This window comes from Bombus huntii, unplaced genomic scaffold (assembly GCF_024542735.1).
Source record: "Bombus huntii isolate Logan2020A unplaced genomic scaffold, iyBomHunt1.1 ctg00000130.1, whole genome shotgun sequence".
Classification (NCBI taxonomy): Eukaryota; Metazoa; Arthropoda; class Insecta; order Hymenoptera; family Apidae; genus Bombus; species Bombus huntii.
The window spans coordinates 115,365-133,687 of NW_026099378.1; the positions used below are offsets into that span (position 1 = coordinate 115,365).

Here is an 18,323-nt window from a genome sequence, read left to right on the forward strand (position 1 = left end):
GTTATGGGCGTCAAATGAATCTTCACGGGGATTAACCATTGATACGGTACAACACAGGTATAGTTTATTACAATAATGGAGCTGTTACAGTCTTGACAATTAATCACGACGATTAGGCACTCGCGACGCTAGTGACGATAGTCTCAGAGGAAAACTATATGGGGTGTTCTAAGGGCACGAGATCATCGGATTTGTCGAGGATAGCCTTCGTTCAGAAAGTAAGGGAAATTGACGTTGCTGCTAATTGGTCAATCTCCATATCGGTGGTTAGAAAAAGATGCTAGCCGCCCGCGAGGAAAAGTTGCCGTAGTTGAAAGTAGTGGAAGACGCTGTTCGTTGAAAAAAAAATAGGTCTCCCCTATCTTCTCGTAGTTGGGATAAAGACTGTTTGTCTGTTTGAAGGACTTTAGTTAACTAAATCTTAAGATTTATAACGGGCCCTCAGGCTAGCTGAACATGTACTGCGGAGACGCATCGACATCTGGCAATCATCTTACTCGAAGAATAGGGTCTGCGTGGGGCGAGCCACGGGACAAATATTTCACAAGTATTTCTTTTAAGGAGAGCTATAGAGTTACTCCATACCTTTGTTAGACAAAGCGTTCATCCCTTGACCGCGGCCACGTTTGGCGACTGACTGTCGCCTCGCGCCCAAGCTCATTATCACAAATCTCGAACAATTAGAATCGGATTGAATAACTACAATTGTTTAATTATTTCGTTTTCCTTTATCGTAAATAATGTTCGTGATGGTATATAAATAATGTTTACAAAAGTAGGTGATAAATGCACCTATGTATGAATGTGCATTAGATAATATAAAACAATGTATTTGAAAGCATACATATATACCTCGATTAGTTATTTATATTTTCGAATAGGAAGAAGCTTGCTATGATCTTTCGATATTGCGTTTGATAATGTAATTGTAATGTATCATGTGGACGTAATATTAATTTAGTTATCGTTCTTATTGTTCGAGTTTCGTATTTACATTCGATATATTACGAAATATACTTAAATTACTTGAAAATATAAAATTGTAAGAAAACCTAGTTAAACTAGTTGAACCTAGGATTAAGTGTAATTGTGAATATCGTTGATGTTAATTTTTAAATCAACGATATCTGAGCTGTTGCAACCACCTTCGCAGATGCGTCTCCTCCTAACGAGGACAAACGTGAGACGTTAGAAGCTCCCGGAAAGATTACGAAATTTTCCAGCTCGGAACTTCTGCAACGATATCGTTTTTAAATTATTTTTTAGATACACAACATGTAGTCGGCTATTGAACGAGACAGAAAGCAAAAATCCTAGAGAAACCAATGATTATCGTAGCTAACACATGCCCTAAGATTTCTATTCAGAAGCAGCCTTCTTTCACGCTTTGCCAACAAAGATTTCACATATTTTCTTGCATGTTTTAAAACGTAACATATGTACATATAAATATTGAAATTTTGTTAAGAAAATTTTTTGTTATTATGTTATTATTAATGCTAGTCAATTTTTTTCAAAATCATTTTAGTATAAACGAAGCTACTTTTAGTTAAAAAAATAAATTTTTAGACAAATTAAATACTTAAATACAATGATTAAACTTATTTTAATTTATGTCTGTAATTTATGCCTCTGCGATAGCTAAATGTGTATTAGCTTCCATAGGCATTAGGCCGCTTATAGAAAATAAAATAAATCTAAAAATTGTCAGCGACTTATTGAAACCTTCGTGATTATCTCGTTATCTCGTTCGGGTATTGATCTGCACGGTATTCGGATAGTCCATGTTATAATAAGAATTTCATAAATGCATCTTTTTTCATAAATTGATCCAGTAATTGATCCAGTGATTATTGCTAAGTTCAAGTGTTAAAATTTTAGAGTTGTCAACACGCGCTGGCTTCTTGAAGATAAAATATTCGTTGCAGTGGCATTGGTATTACTTTATGTAAAGATCACAAGAGATGATAAACGTGATAAATCAATTTCTGTGGATTTTTTTGATTATATTTTGAAGGTAATAGAGCAAAAGATTTAAAAATAGTTGACAAACTTTGCAAAAAAGCAGATATTTCTAACATCATTCTTTACTTTTAAAATGTTCAGAACTGTCGAAACAAGCATAAATTTAATGCAACAAGCAAATAAAAAGTATGTTATTTATTTTGAAATTGTTGTGCACATAAGATTTTCTCTCCTGCAAGAAAAAGTAAAAAGTATGGCATACTTGCATTCAAAGATTTAATAGCTTTGATACAATGTTAAATTCCCATGTTAATAACATGTAATTAGGAAGATAAACGATTTACAATGTTGACAAACTCTATTTTCCAGGCAAATATGTGTTTTAAAATTAAGATTTATGACACGGACATCGAAGATAGTGGACACCTATGAAGATTCGTTAAGGATCAACGTGTAGAAATCACTTTATGGATGCAGAAAATCTGGCTTTGTATAACCTATTGGGATCTGGCGGCTACATTCTCGATATCGCCAAACGTGTCATGAACTATTAACACAATCGTGCAATTCATCATATAATAGCGTCATATAGCCATAAGTTGACACACCAATTCTCATAGACACCTCTACACGTGTCGCTTTTTGCTCATTCTGCGATACAAGCAAATCTTTTTTATCGAGGCAAGTGGAATTTCCGTGGAAAGATTATCTCGAAGTACGTTGTATGTTATTCATCATCAAACAAAATACATTACAGTTACAATTATGATATAACACATAATTTTCTTAAATCGTTAGATTACAGTTTTCTGAAAATAAATAAGATAGGGTTAGAAATCGGTGCTGTAAGTTTTGCAAATATACTGATATCCAAGTAAAATTTAACTTTGCTGCCGTTTAAAGTTTTTGTTTATAAAAGTGAAAAACTTCCATTCTTACTTTTAAGGATATATGGACTAGTTTTTAAAGTTTGTAACAGAATGCTTCAAGAAGAGTAACGCACTTAGGAACATGAATAAATTGGTAGTTTCAGAACGATTCTGATGCAATTTTAATTGTAACACAAAATTCTAACGAAGCGATAGAAAACGTGGTTTTTCCGTAAAAGCTGCTAAGAGCAATTAAAAAGTAAGCAATCAAAAATCCTGTCTGTATTATGAACTGATATATCAAAATAGATATTAAATTAATTAAGCCAATTGAATTAAAATTTCAGACAACTGACGCAAGAGTGCCTGCGTAAGTGCAGAATGTATACGGTATATTGTTAGATCAATTGATGATTCTACTTAATGCTTTACTTTACGACTTTACTGTATCACTTCCGCCTATTATGTGGCTGTACAGTCGCGAACAGGTCTGCTTGTGTTCTGTTCACGAGTTGTTCGCCAGCTCCAGTGTAGACACAATGCTATTTTTGTGCATGATCAGTATGCAGGCAGCTCGCTGTCTGTTCTAGTCAAAGTAGACGTAGCATTGCTAAGGCTATGCAAGTATAAATTATTAAAAAGTATAATATCGTACAATTCATCTACTTATACGCGTTGTTGGGTTAATCCCTTGACGACGTAATAAAATGACGAAGAATTCAGGACGAACGACTTCAATTTGCTGTACTTGTACTATACCGATCAAAATTTATTGTATTTCTCGTAGTGGGTAGAAAAAATTTATACTTGGAACATTTTATAAGGAATGAATGTTAGTTGTATTGCGAATGATGATATTCAAGTGTGACATTTATTTCTTACGAATCTGAAGGTCTCTATTACTAAAAGTGACTATTTATGTATACAAATTTCACATCAAGTATTATATCTGAGGTATCCGTGTTGTCCGTGATAATTGAGCTGCTGGCTGTAGATGTCGCTGATGGGGTACTGCTGATTTTCTTCCGTTTTTGATGCGTAGAAGAAAAATCAGACTCCGGTCGCCGGGATTTGAACCCGGGTCACGAACATTCGTAAGGTAAGGCACTAACCATTGCGCTGCCGTCGTCCGACAGAAGTTAGTGTCGAGTGGCTATATTTGTTGTCGAGTGCTGCCACACATCAAAGTATACATCGAAAACACTATCTTCTCAAATCGCTGGAGCGATTGTAATTAAACTGCGAGTACTTTATCGATGGTGTTAAATAAATAGAGCGAACAGTTATCTTATTAGTTTTCGTTTTACATTGTTATTTTTATGAATATCGAGAATTAATATGGAACAAAAGCGCGAGTAAATGGCGGGAGTAACTATAACCCTCTTAAGGCCTGTAAACAGCATGTCTCTGTTAAATGGTTGTGCTATGGGTCCCTAGGTGTGTGATAGTTGCTCAAGGACAGGGGAGACTTCGGTCTCGTCTGCTCAAGTCGCACTCCTACCTCCCCGTGGTACCGCCGGTAACATGTACGCCGGCGTAGGCGTGGGGAATGGTCCTCCGGACGCGGCGTCCATGGCTAAACGGAGTGCGGCGACGAAGGACCGGAAGACTATATGAAAGTAAATGAATAAAGAATCGGCTTGCCAATCTAACGGTTATACCGCTTTTCGATCCTGGAAGCGCTGTGGCGGATTTATTCGCTTCGGAGGGGACCATGGGTAATGACTTGGCAAGGCCCCCGAATTTGATTCCTAAGATCATAGCGCCTTTAATAGGAGACAAGATTGCTTGTCCGGTCTGCGAGAAAAGGCAAGTTCACCTTTTCTTCATGGCGCTATCAGACCTGGATAGGCACCTTGGTCAACACCGCACGGATGCTCGCATCCAGTGGGGATGTTTATATTGCGAAAGGAGTTTCTCAAAGCTCCATGGGGTAAAGTGCCACATTCCAAAGTGTAGTGGCACTAGTCAAAGAAAAGAAGGAGCGTATAAATGCGAAGCTTGCCCCATGAGCTTCGGGACTCAGAGAGGATTATCCACCCACGAACGGCATGCGCACCCTGCCGTAAGAAACGCGAAAAGAAGGGGAACGAACCCCCAAACACAAGAAAATGTAGAGGAGGCAACTCTCCTGAAGGAATTCGATGAAATCTATAAGGACTTCAAATACCCTAATATCGGGATAAGTAAAATCCTCACTAGCAGGACAGTAGAACAAATAAAGAACAAGAGAAAGAAACTAAAGATAGCTAGTGAGGATACCAGCCCTCAGGAGGTTGCCGAGGTGACAGAGGAAGAGTGCGATCCCGTTAACTCAGGCAATGCGCGGATGTGCGAAGAGCCTGAAATTAGCGGGGAAATATTTAATGAGGAGTCTACCCGTCAGTGGAGACTCCAACGAGAAAAATAAGTAGAGAAACTAACTGATGTACCCCCGCCGTTAAAGGAGGTTAACACTCTATATAAAGGAGGTTACACATCTCTATATGGAGCAAAATAAGGGAAATAAAAAGAATAATAATTATTGCTATAGAAACAAAAAGCAAAGATACTCCTACGCACGTTGCCAGCGGTTGTTTAAAGAATGTCCTAAGAAGTTAGCCAACGTTGTTGTTAACAACGATCGTGCATTCCTGGAACCAAACAGTCAACCAGCAAAAGCAATACAAGTGAAGAGGCTCTATGAGGATCTGTGGGGTCGGGCAGGACCATTCAATTCCCCAATCCCAAGAAATAGCGCCTCTGAGCTGATAATAAGCGAATTGTTTCCGTCGACACCGCTGAGGATGTGAGTGAGAAACTTAACAAGATGAGGAAGAAGACTGCGGCAGGACCAGATGGATTTTAAAAAGAGCACTTAATGATATCTGGCCTGCCCGCAATATTGACAAAAATTTGTTAATATTCTGTTCTATAGTTCTTATTTTCGACCGTATGAAAGGAAAATAGGACTAAGTTAATACCAGATAAACCTAGCAGCCAGGTCGGGAATTGGAGACCTATGACAACAGGTCCCATTCTCGACCGAATTTTCTCTTCCATCTCAACGTGGATGAATTGAAAAAAGAAAACAAAAGCACGGGTAAACGGCGGGAGTAACTATGACTCTCCTAAGGGGTTAGGTTAGGGTTAGGCTAAGGGTGGAGAGCACGAGGCGGGTATGGGTTTTCAGGAAGTAGGACCACGTTCTGGCGCCAACCCCAACCTTTTTTTTTTTTTTTTTTTTCGTGGAGAAATCCTCATGGACACCCGCTAGGCGGGTAGTGTCGGACTCTTACCGACTAAAACTCCACGGTGGCCTATCCTGACGCCTGAGTCGAGACGCACCCGGGTTCTCTTCCGAATTCTGCCGGTCACCCCCGGGCGTCTATCTCTCCTTCTTTCGAAGGGAGGCATCCTTGCTCTTCTTTGGAACACTAGGGGGGACCACACCCCCTAGCGCCTCGATCCTGCGCGTCTTCCTGGGGACCCCGTCCCTGACGCCTTTCTTCCTGGTTTCCATGTGCTCCTGTGGCGGCCGGGATAGCTCCGCCGGTTACCCCCGGGGTAGTCCTGCGCTCCGGGGGCTTCTGCCTGCCTAGTACTCCTTGGAGAATCCCAGAAAAATGGCGGCGGTGCGCCTCCTTCCTCTTCGCCAGCGCCCGCCCGAACGTTCACCCATCCTTGTCCGTGCCGCGGCGACCGTTGCTTAACCCATGTGATCGGTGGGAAGTCCACGTCTCCACCGCTGCCAGCGGGCGCTGACGGCGCCAACCCCAACCTAACCCCAACCTAACCCCGATGAATCTGACGTTCTCCTATAGTCGGGTGGTGGCTGGTCGGCGACTCTGGCACCCGCCAGTTTGCCGATCCGGTGCGGAGAATTTCGGAGAAGTTGGTAGGCCCATATCTGCCAAGACCACTCACCTGACCTTCTCCCCGTCACCCTGCACCGGCCTTCACCGGGGTAGGGTGCGAAAGAGTGAGTGGCGCCAGGATGGAAACTTTCGTGGACGACAAACATTTATATACAATGACGGAGTTAGATAATAAAAAGAAACACGTTTACGATGCAGGTGAGAGAGATACCTGCACGACGCAGTTATGGGTAGACAAGTGGGCCCCACTGCGTCGTCATCTCACGACCATGGCCGTTCGGGGGTGGACCGCTAGGCCCCCGAACGTGTTTCTGCGCTTGGCGAGGCGGGGAGCAACAGAATGGAGGTTGCGGAGGAATCTCAAAGAAGAATGACAAGGGGTTCGCGTAAAACTGCAGACAGGTCGGAGAGTGTGCTTTTCGCTCCGGCCATGGTAGCTGATGCCATGTCATCCATGGCAGGAGGATTGTGGGCGAGAACCAAGTCCGACGACAAAGAATCGGTAGCTTCGTTCGCGCCGCGCTCATCAGTGACTTCGACGGCGTCCAGGGGAAAGAAGAGGAGGATCATAATCACAGCCCCGGACGTATCCAAGGAACTAGCATTCCAAACAAGGACGAGCTCGGCCGCGGTCGTCAGCGCCGGGCTAACTATGCACGTCTCTGAAATCATGCGGGTTGCGACATCATCGTCCAACCTCAAGGGGGCGTACATAAAAGCCCTCAAGGACGCGGCGAGCTACCTCACCGCCGCGTGGAAGAACGAATCGCCGAGGAGGACAGGATCAGCGCGCGGCAGCGAGACCGGAGCCACCAGGCTCGTGGAGGCAACAAGGCTGTCAGCTCTGGAGGAGGAAAACGCAGCCCTTCGCCAGGAAATGTCTAGAAGGGCTGCTTGCGCTCACGAGTGCCCGCTGTGCAGTGGCCCGGCAACCGAGTCCGGCCGTCCTCCGCGGGAGGGTAAGAGCGACAGGCGCGCCGACCCAGCGCCGCCGCAATGAACAAAGGACCGTCGCAGGTACCCAAGACGGCCACGCTCCCTCCAGCACAGCGAACATCCGCGGTGACTCTAACGCTGAACGAGGGAGCAAGGATATCGTACGCCGACGTGCTCGAAGCAGCCAGTGCGAAAGTCCGCTCTCGGAGCTCGGTGTGGAGATCGTCGAAATAAAGAAGGCAATGACGGGCGCCATCACTATCAGGGTCCCTGGAGACAGGGACAGGAGAAAGGCGGAACTTCGAGTGACCGGGATAGATATTTCGGTCAAGAAGGAGGAACTGCGGCAAGCACTGGCCTCGGCGGCAGAATGTGGCTGCGCGGAGGTGCATGTCGGTGAGATCGGCGCCACCAGAGGCGGCATCGGGTCGGCGTGGATCATGTGCCCGGTGGCGGGAGTCCGAAAACTAGCCCAGGCAGGGAAAATAGCCCTGGGCTGGTCAACCGCGAGGATCAGAGCCATCCCGGAGCGGCCCCTGCAGTGCTTCAGGTGCCTGGAGCTGGAGGACGTACGCGCAACATGCGTGTCCAGCGAGGATCGAGGGCACCTGTGTTACAGGTGCGGCGGAAGCGGACATCGCGCCAGAGGCTGTCCCGCCTCCGCTCCCAAGTGCCCCCTGTGCGAGTTGCTCGGGGCGCCCGCCAAGCACAGGATGATCGGAGCGGCCTGCGCCCCCCCCCCGAAAGTCAAGAGGAGGAGACCCATCCGCGTGCCAGTTGCGGAAAGGACCCCAGGGAGTACCGCCAAAGCAGCAGCGGCAGATCGTCGGGACGAGGCCATGGAGGTGACCGAGTAGTTTAAGCGCCTCCTTCAATGCATTCTCGGCAGGTCGAGAAGGGCGCAAGATCTGCTCTTCTAGATCATCCGGGAGAGCGAGGTCGCCCTTGCGGCGATGGCCAGCCGTATCGCGTCCCCGACGCTCCCAACTGGGTCGGGGACCTGGATGGAACCGCGGCCATAACGTGGACGCCAGCCTTGGGTGCCGCCGGCGTCCTGCTCGATCGTGGCAGCGGCTTCTTCGCGGTCGAGTGGGCTGGAGTAGCGGTGGTAGCGGTCTACGTTTTCCCCAACATTGACCTGGCTGCGTTCGAGGACTTCCTGGACCGGGTCGAAGAGTGCGTCGGAAGATGCCTTCCCCGCCAGGTGCTCGTCCTCGGGGATTTCGACGCCCACTCGACGCAATGGGGCAATCCCAGAACCAACTCTCGGGGAAGGATACTCACCGATTGGGCAGCGGGCCTCGGGCTCCTACTGGCAAACAGATCTCTGCGAGCACCTGCGTGGCGTGGAGAGGATCCTCCGTAGTCGACGTCACGTGGACTACCCCGGAGCTATTCAGGCGGATCCACGACTGGAGAGTGGCCGCGGGGGTGGAAACCCTATCCGACCACCTCTACATACTGATAGAGATGGCCCCCGAGGTCACACAGGCCGACAAAGCCCGACGAGTAGGCGGAAGATCTCCGAAGATACATGAGCGCGGCGTGCGACGCCTCGATGCCGCGCTCCGTTCCGGGTGGTAGATGCGACCGCGGAGTGTAGTGGTGGAATCCGGAGATCGCGGAGATGCGAGCGACCTGCGTTCGAGCCCGCAGAAGATTCTTGAAGGCTCGTCTTCGTAGGCTGACACGCGACGAAGAGAAGATCTCCAGCTGCTACGAGGCGTACAGAGAGTCGAGACGCACTCTCCAGCGTGAGATCAATATCGCGAAAACTCAGTCCTGGACGGAGCTGATCGAAGCGGTCGATTCCGATCCGTGGGGGCGGCCTTACAAAATAGCGACGAAGAAGTTGCGATCTTCGGCCCCCCCGCTGACCGCAAACATGGATCCGGTGTTGCTGGCCAACGTGATCGGGACTCTGTTCCCACCGGAAGACAGGAAGTGAGGCAATCAGTGCCATCCTCCTCCTCCTACGACGAGGCGGTGACGACGACGACGACGACGGAGTGGAGCGAAGAGTTGCGAGTTACCGAAGTGGGGCACTTCGAAGCGACAAAGAGGATGGCATCCCAGGCTGAGTTTGGGCGGAGTCGATCGACACCATGGCTTCCCGCCTACGACATCTCTTTACCAGATGCCTAAAGGAGATCGTCTACCCCCGGACATTGCGGACAGTGACATTGGTCTTATTGCGGAGAGAACACTGCTGAACTCTGGCCTTCTGGACGAGGTGGACAAGCTATTTGTGAGGATAATTGCCACCCGTCTGCAGGCCCATATGTCGAGTGCCTGGATGGTACGATAGCCAGTATGGCTTTCGACAAGGCCGCTCGACGGTGGACGCAGTGAAACGAGTGAGGTCCATGGCGGAGGCCAGTGTTTCCCCTAGAAGGTGTGGGGTTGGCAGTCTCCTTGGACGTCACGAATGGTTTCAACGCCATAACCTTGGACGGGATAGTGGAGGCTCTGGAACACTTTGACGTGCCGTCGTATCTCGTTCATGTCATTCGGGCGTATCTGAGCAACAGATGGGTAGCGTACATCGGCAAGAATGGTGAAGAGAGGAGGTCGGTCAAGCGTGGTGTTCCACAGGGTTCAGTGTTGGGACCTATCCTGTGGATCACGGCCTATGACTCGGTCCTTCGATGTCCCGTTTCCCTGGGCACAGACATGGTGTGCTGCGCCGACGATACCTTGGTCCAGGCCGGGGACGTTGGTGGAACGAGGCTCTGAGCCTCACCGAGGCCGCCGTGGCATGTGCAGTACGCGCCATCTAGAGGCTCGGCTTGAGCGTGTCTCCAGCCAAGTCCGAGGCCTTGTGGTTATTCGATCACCACCGTAGAGGAACCCCTCCTCCTGGACTGTTTGTGTATATTAACGGAGAATAAGTCCCGGTGAGATGCCAGATGAAATACCTGGGCCTCACCATCGACAGCCGATGGGCGTTCTGGCCGCACTTCGAGCTCCTGGTTGCAAGGGTGACAGCTGCAGCCAACGCCTTATGCAGCTTACTACCGAACATCGGCGGAGCAGCAGTTGGAGTTCGCCGACTCTACGAGGAAGTGATTCGGTCTCGAGTCCTTTACGGGTCGCCTGCATGGGCCGAAGACCTGATGGCGAGTCGTCATAGCTTACTCTTGTTGAGGAGGTTGCATAGGACGTCGGAGTCTGTGCTGTTGTAACATCAATTCGCGTGCCGCTACAACTATTTCTTTTTAAGAAGAGCTATACTATTACTCCATTCCTATGTTACATAAAAACGTCCATTCCTTAACCGCGACTACGTTCGGCGACTGATTGTCGCCTCGAGCCCAAGTCTCGAACAAATACAATCGGATTCAATAACGACAATTGCTTAATTGCGGCTATGGCAAAATCTAAATTAAAGTATTAAGGTATTTTCCCAAAATTCCAATATACACAAGTGCAGCAAAAGAATAACGAGACCAGGAAAAAGTAAAGTACATGGACGCACAAAAGACGACGCACTAGATCTTTTTTTATTTATTGCTTTTTAAATAATTTCCGATGGACTTGCTTATGATATTCACATGATAGCTTAGAAATCGTCGAAAATTCTTCTAACTTAATTACGTTTCATTTCGTTGTAACAATCAGTTAAATATCAGATGTCCATCCAACAAAAGTTTTAATTCCAACTTTAATTTTCGTAAGAGAAGCAGTTATCTGGAAAGAGGGAAATCAAGAGAGTAAGGACAATAATGAAGTATAAGAATTTCATTTTATCGTTATATTGATGGGCGTTCTTGCAGACGCAATATCGCGGTGTAATCGTCAACGAGTAAGACTTTTATCTTGAATTTTAAAGAATTTTTAAGCAAATCGTCGCATCATTATTAAAGAAATTATCATATCATTCTTGAAGGAATCAATCAAATGTTTTTTTGTTTTATATTAGTTTATTGAATTATGCATGAACATAATAATAGAAATATAACAAAATGGATCATACCCAATTCAATAAAATAATATAAAACAGAAGTTGTTGTTCATATATTATCACCTTAAAAAACTAAAGAAACTTTTCGGACAACCTAATAATTCCTCTACAATTTGTACACACAGTTCTGCCCGAGCAGCCGAGCTAAAGGGGCGTGTGAAACTGTGCTTCAGTGAAAGTGCGGCAAGTGAGGAAAAGTAAGAGAAGAACGACAACACCCAACGCCAATCGTGGAAAATCCAAAATGCAACAACAAATACCGCCAATAAAAATAACAAGCAAAGGCAAAACATATTTCATAAACAAAGTTACAAATATAACAAATCCAAGTCAGTCACTAAGCGAAGAACAGGAGTGCTCAGCTATGAATGAAATAGAAATGGAAACATTACAAAATAATGACGAGAATAAAATCAACAACGAAGTAACCCACCAGGATGAAAGATGGAAGGTCGCAATTTACAACAAAAAACGTAAAATAACACCAAACACAAACATTAGGAAAGCTATAGAAGCAGAAAAGCAACAACGGCTACAAGAAATCACTCTCCGAAACTCCTTCAGCGCACTGCCAGAAGAGAAAAAAACACACTCAGCCGAAAAACCAATAACCCACATCGCCAAACCACCATCAACTTACATAGAAGCCCAAATAGTAGACCCCCTCATTGAACTACTGAACAACACGGCAGAAAAAGAAAATTACAGTATAAAAGAATTAAAACTAGACCAGGTAAAAGTACAAACTAACACCCCAGAAACTTTTAGAAAAGTGACAAAAGCACGAAAAGAAAAAACGCCGGATATCACATTTACCAGCTCAAAACTGATAAAAGTTACAAAGCAGTAATCAGAGGATTACACCCAAAAACAAATACAAACAACATATGCGAGGAACTAGCCAAAATCGGACACCAGGTAAGAGCAATAAACAACATAACGAGATATGATACTAAACAACCATTACTGCTATTTCTAATAGAACTCGAACCTAAAAATAATAACAAAGAAATGTTTGACATTAAAAAAGTTCTAAGCACAATAGTAACAGTGGAGCCACCTAGACATAAAAAAGACATACCGCAATGCATACGGTGCCAGCAATATGGACACACAAAAATTTACTGCAACAGAAATTCGGTGTGTGTCAAAAGTACCTAACAATAAACTGTCCATACATAGGAAAAATAAATGAAGTAAAATGCTACAACTGCAATGGAAACCACCCAGCCAGTTACAAAGGCTGTGTAGTTAGAAAACAACTGCAATGTAAACTGTCTCCGCCGCTTCGAAACAGAACACACAATAACATTCACGCGCAACAGGATAGCACAGAAACTGAGACAACACCAAATCTACAGCACGTAATGAACAATAACCACAGTAACATCAACACCGTTGGTAGCCGAAGCTACGCGCAAGTAGTCAACCAATCGCCACCCTTAGACAACCAAAATCAGAATAATAACAGCAACGACACTACACAAATCAAGGAACTGCTCAAACAATCCATCGAAAACATCGAAATGCTAACAAAAATGATAAGCGAACAAAACGCAGTTCTCAGACAGCAAACGCAACAAATAACAGTCATGTCACAACTTCTTACAAACATGCTAAGCAAAAAATAAAAACGGGCACGCTGAAAATAGCAGCCTGGAACTCAAACGGCCTACAACAATGGGCCCCAGAAATTAAAACATTCCTATATAACAACAATATAGACATATTACTTGTTTCAGAAACACACTTCACTCCAAAAAGCTACATGAAAATACCTTACTACACCATATATGATGCCGAACATCCCTCAGGTAATAATAAGAAACGATATCAAACATCACTTACACATCCAATTTAGAAAGGAATATACCCAAGCAACCACCGGTACAGTACAAACTAGCAGCAACCACTCCCATTTGCCAGCAATATATGTACCATCACGACACAAAATTACATCACAAATGTGGGAAGAGTACTTAGATGACAAGTATATCGCAGCGGGAGACTACAATGTAAAGCACACGCTATGGGGATCACGAATTACTACATCTCGAGGTAGAACCCTGAAAAAATACACTAGAAACAAGAACCTCAATATATTACCCACAGGAAGACAAACAGACTGGCCGACAGACCTCAGTAAAATATCTGACCTACTCGAGTTTGCAGTTACAAAGGGACTAAACGCAAATAAACTAAAAATAACACCCAGCCTCGAGTTTAGCTCCGATCATACACCCATAATAATTGCATACAGAAACAAGCCAATACTTTATAGCAATCCAGAGACACTATGCAACAAAACCTCCAAATGGCAAACTTTTAAAGAAATAATCGAGAGCAAAACCAACTGCAACATCCAATTGAAAACACCCGAACACATCGAACAGGCAGTAACAACATTGACAGAAACTATCCAAGAAGCAGCATGGGCAACCACTATACCTGATCCAACCACCAGACAAATAAAAATAATTCCGCCAGACATACTTGAAAACATTAGAGAAAAAAGAAAAGCGAAAGCAAAATTGCAAAAACATAGAACACTAGAAAACAAAAAACACCTAAACAAACTTGCAAAGGAAATAAAAAACAAAATAAAAGAGCACAACAATAACGAATTCACAAAATTCATAGAGACACTCTCTGTACACGAGAACTTCAACTGCTCCCTATGGAAAGCCACGAAGAAAATAAAGAAGCCAACCAAACTAGTCCCAGCGATCAGAAAAGCAGACAATACATGGGCAAGAAGCAACGAAGAGCAAGCTGAAGAATTTTCCAACCACCTTTACAACACATTTACACCACATAATATCAACAACAGCAGCCCCAAATGCCATACGGACGAGGATGCGCAAACCACTAGTACCTCAACTGACAGACACTACATCATACCTAAAACAATAGCACAAGAAATTAGAAACATAATCGAGAAAACAAAACATAATAAAGCACCAGGAATCGACCTAATCAGTGGTAAAATCTTGAAAAACCTTCCGCCAAAAGCGATAAGACTAATGACAATAATATTCATTTCAATACCCAGAATCCAATACTTTCGTAAACTATGGAAACTAGCCAGATTATAATGTTACGTAAACCAGGCAAAGACCCACATCAAACCGCATCTTACAGACCAATATCACTTCCTGTGTTTTCCAAAATACTAGAGAAAATAATATACGACCGCATAAAACCAATAATAGAGAAGTAACCAACGGTCAAAGAGGAAATTAACAGATACGCAGGAAAATACAAAGAAAGAATAGGAACATAGCCAAACCGGCTAGCTGTGGAAACGGTCAACACCCCAAACATGGATAGAAGACTGAAAAGGAAACACCCAGCAAACCTCACAAAGGACACAACCTAACAAACACGAAGATGGTATCCCGCTGGGGGTAGCCACCCACATGATAATCAAACAGTTAAAAAATGTCCTACCAAATGTCCAAATTAGACAGATTGTGAATGAAAAGAATTAAACAAAAAAAAAAAAAGAAACGCGTATGGCGTTAGCCATACACGCTGGTCATCCTGCTTGTATCTCGGGCTGATAAAAATATTGATAGCATTTTTATGTTGTATGACGTCTTTAAAATTTCACACGACTCTTCCTCTCTGTCTCTCTTTAAACAAACTTTTTTCTTATTCCTTTCAATAAACACACAACATTTCACACTTTATTTTCTATATTCGTTCAGATTCGTTGACAAAAAATTTGTAATCATCTTAAAAGAATGATTTTACATAACAAATTTTTAAAAATCTCCGATATACTTCTGTTCTAATACTTCTATTTTAATACTTCTTATTTTAAAAATCCCTAGTTATTATTATAATGTAATCAATAATATAGAAGAAGTAGTAGGAAAAGTATTATAGTTTGTATCATTAATCTATATTAATCTGATTTGGTATAGTCACCGAATAATCCTAATATACTCTATTTTAATCCGAATAAATTTCATTATAACTTATGAAAATGAGAGTGATCATTTTAATGAATTCGCAAATTGTTACGACCGTTCGCGGAGAGACGCGGTCGCTAGGAGATCGCGTCAGCGAGAGGCGTAAATTCTCGCTACGATTATGTTAATCGACGCCGCGAAATAGTCGTTCCCCTGTTTCGGTTAGGATAACAGAGGTGGTTTAATGAATGTAGCACTGTATTAACAGGTTAACGTAGAACAATATATTTTACAATAATATGATGAAGATGTTACAGAAATTTGACTCGACTTTGCGATATCCCTAGATAAATTCGTTTGCTCGTCAGATTTGTCGAAGTGTCACGTTTGACTCGTCAGAAGGAACTGAACGCCCTTCGATTATTCCTTTGTCTCATTTGGAAGACGACCCCCACTATGCTCGGGTCACGCCACCGCTCGCGCCTATGATCACGTATGCCTCTTCTTGTGTGAAAAACGTAACGGTCAAAAATCGACGTTTCTAGAGCTCGCTACTTGGCGACAACTATGCTCTCGTCGATACATTGTATATGATCCGGCGGGTAGATAAGACGGTCTGCCTGCGACGTTGTAGGACCGCGAGCGACGGTTAGAAAATACAGCCTGTGGTAAGCCTCGTGGCGTAACACAAATCTTTTGACATTTCGTGAACAAAAGGACTGTCATAAACACCATTTTTGGTGTTACTACCCGATTCTAGAAACTGAAATATTTTACGTCACGTAACGCGGTCGCGGTTGCGATAGGCAAATTGACAAACCTGTCAGTCCCTATGCCCATTAACATCGTTTCTCCGTCTGTCTGTCGTACATCCAGCCTCAATTACAATTTATCCCCGTCACGGAGCGCTATCACCAGCCATAGCAAATTGTCCTTGAGTTTTCTTATCAATCGGAGAACGACTACCGCTTATCGTTGACCTCGACCGCCGACCACGACGTTCAAAGTTTCCGTCTAGATTTACAAATCGACCACAACCAACGAAATTTCATTTGTTCCCTATCGATAGATTGTTTCGTAACCATTCTCGAGCAATTTCTTCGAATATCGAGGAGATGCGATGCGTTTCGCTTGCCACGCCGCGACTAACCGTTCTCGATCCAATATTTGCTCGAGAAAACGGTCAGTCGTCGATAAGGCAAGTAAAGACGAAAGTGTGAATTGAGATAGCGAATCTGTGAAAAGCGAAATCGGAGCAACTGCCGATGTCTATGGAGATGTAAGTGAAAGTTGAACTTTTCGAGGAAAACAAGAAGAATTATTGGAAGTAAACTGTAAATTTATATTTCTATGAATAGAACCATAGAAATGGAATTCAGATGGAGATTCTTTTCGCTCTTGAGACATTGTATATGTCGGAGTCAGGTTGGAATTTTGGGGCGTTCAATGAACCTTTACTTACTTTACCATCGCGGGTGTAGCTAATGTTTATTGGTACAAATGTGGACTTGTGACTCTGGTCTAAGACTCGATAACGCATCCACGGTCAACGGGTTAGTAGGCTTGTTTCTTCGTCCAAGTCTAAGATGTAATGGTTACCCAGCAAGACGTTAGTTAACTCGTATAAGAGCGCGTACCGGTGAGAAAGTGACTTTCCGTCACGGTGGCGCTGTCAATGAAAACTATGATGGGTGTGTCTAAGAGAACGACATTCTCGGATTAGTGGAGAGATGTCTTCATTTGAAAACTGAGGGAAATTGACGCTGCTGTTAATTGGTCAATTTGGAACAAAGACTGCTTGTCCGTTCGAAGAACCTTAGTTAACAAAATCCTAAGGTTTAAAGCGGGTCCTCAGGCTAGCTGAACTTATGCTGCGCAGATGCATCGACATCTGGTAATCATTTTGCCCGAGGAAACCGTTGGAACCTTTTTTTTTTTTACTGTCGAGTACCTCTACGGGTATTTCTTTTAATACGGGCTATGTTATTACTCCGTGCTTTTGTTAGACGGAGCTTTCGTCCCGTTGATCGCGGCTACGTTCGGCAACTGACTGTCGCCTTGAGCTCAAGCTCATTGTCACAAATCTCAAATAAATACAATTGGGTAGAATAACGGCAAATAGTTTAATTACAATTTTTATGGATTTTCCCGAAATTTCGGAGGGGCGGCCCTGGTGTTCTCTCATCTCCGACATATATAAAGAATATTTTATTCCAAATAGTTAGTTGTTTAGAGGATTAATAAAGTGGGAATAAGAGATTCCTGTTGCAACCCGTCAAATATATTTGAAATAATTAAATAAGTTAATAAATATATGACGTAGAATGGTCACAAGCAGGGCTGTGAGCGTTCGGTGGATCTTCCTTGGAGTTGGCCATCGTCGCGGAGGCGCGCGCGGATACGGTTTTCTCACGCGCGAATGAACACTCCCGACGCGGCAATCAATAGCAGCGGTGTATATCTCGTAGTGTGAACGCCGCGGGTCTTAGGTCCGGTAACGAATCTGCGGTCAACGGGAGGAGAGATAGACTGACACTGACTCGAACGTGTACTACTCGCGGATCAAGCGGTGTTGGTCCCTTCGTCGATGAGATCTCCCGGAGGAATGAATGTTCGTCCCAACGTCACCACCGAAACAACCTCTGGTAGTGTGTCTAGGTATGCCAGCTCCTCCGATCGGCGTCGCTGTCGATTGGTCGATTTGGGACAAAAGCTGCCTGTCCGTTTGCAAAAATCTTAATTGCCGAAAAAAACCCCGGTTTTATAGCGGGTCTCCGGGCTGGCTGAACTTGTGCTGTGTACGTGCCTCCACGTC

At 44.3% G+C, this 18,323-nt stretch overlaps 3 protein-coding genes across 3 annotated transcripts; all 3 read left to right on the forward strand.

The window, feature by feature from the left end:
- The first annotated feature begins 7,869 nt into the window (after positions 1-7,869).
- LOC126877176 (uncharacterized) lies at positions 7,870-8,484 on the forward strand. The gene has a single exon (XM_050639992.1). The coding sequence runs from the start codon at positions 7,870-7,872 to the stop codon at positions 8,482-8,484; it is 615 nt and encodes a 204-aa protein (XP_050495949.1).
- Positions 8,485-8,501: 17 nt separating this feature from the next.
- On the forward strand, positions 8,502-8,993 carry LOC126877177 (uncharacterized). The gene has a single exon (XM_050639993.1). It carries the CDS (start codon positions 8,502-8,504, stop codon positions 8,991-8,993), a length of 492 nt encoding a protein of 163 aa, XP_050495950.1.
- A 519-nt stretch (positions 8,994-9,512) lies between these two features.
- On the forward strand, positions 9,513-10,812 carry LOC126877178 (uncharacterized). Its single transcript, XM_050639994.1, has 3 exons — positions 9,513-9,571; positions 9,704-9,926; positions 10,537-10,812. Exons 1-3 carry the CDS (start codon positions 9,513-9,515, stop codon positions 10,810-10,812), a joined length of 558 nt encoding a protein of 185 aa, XP_050495951.1.
- The last annotated feature ends 7,511 nt before the right edge of the window (positions 10,813-18,323 follow it).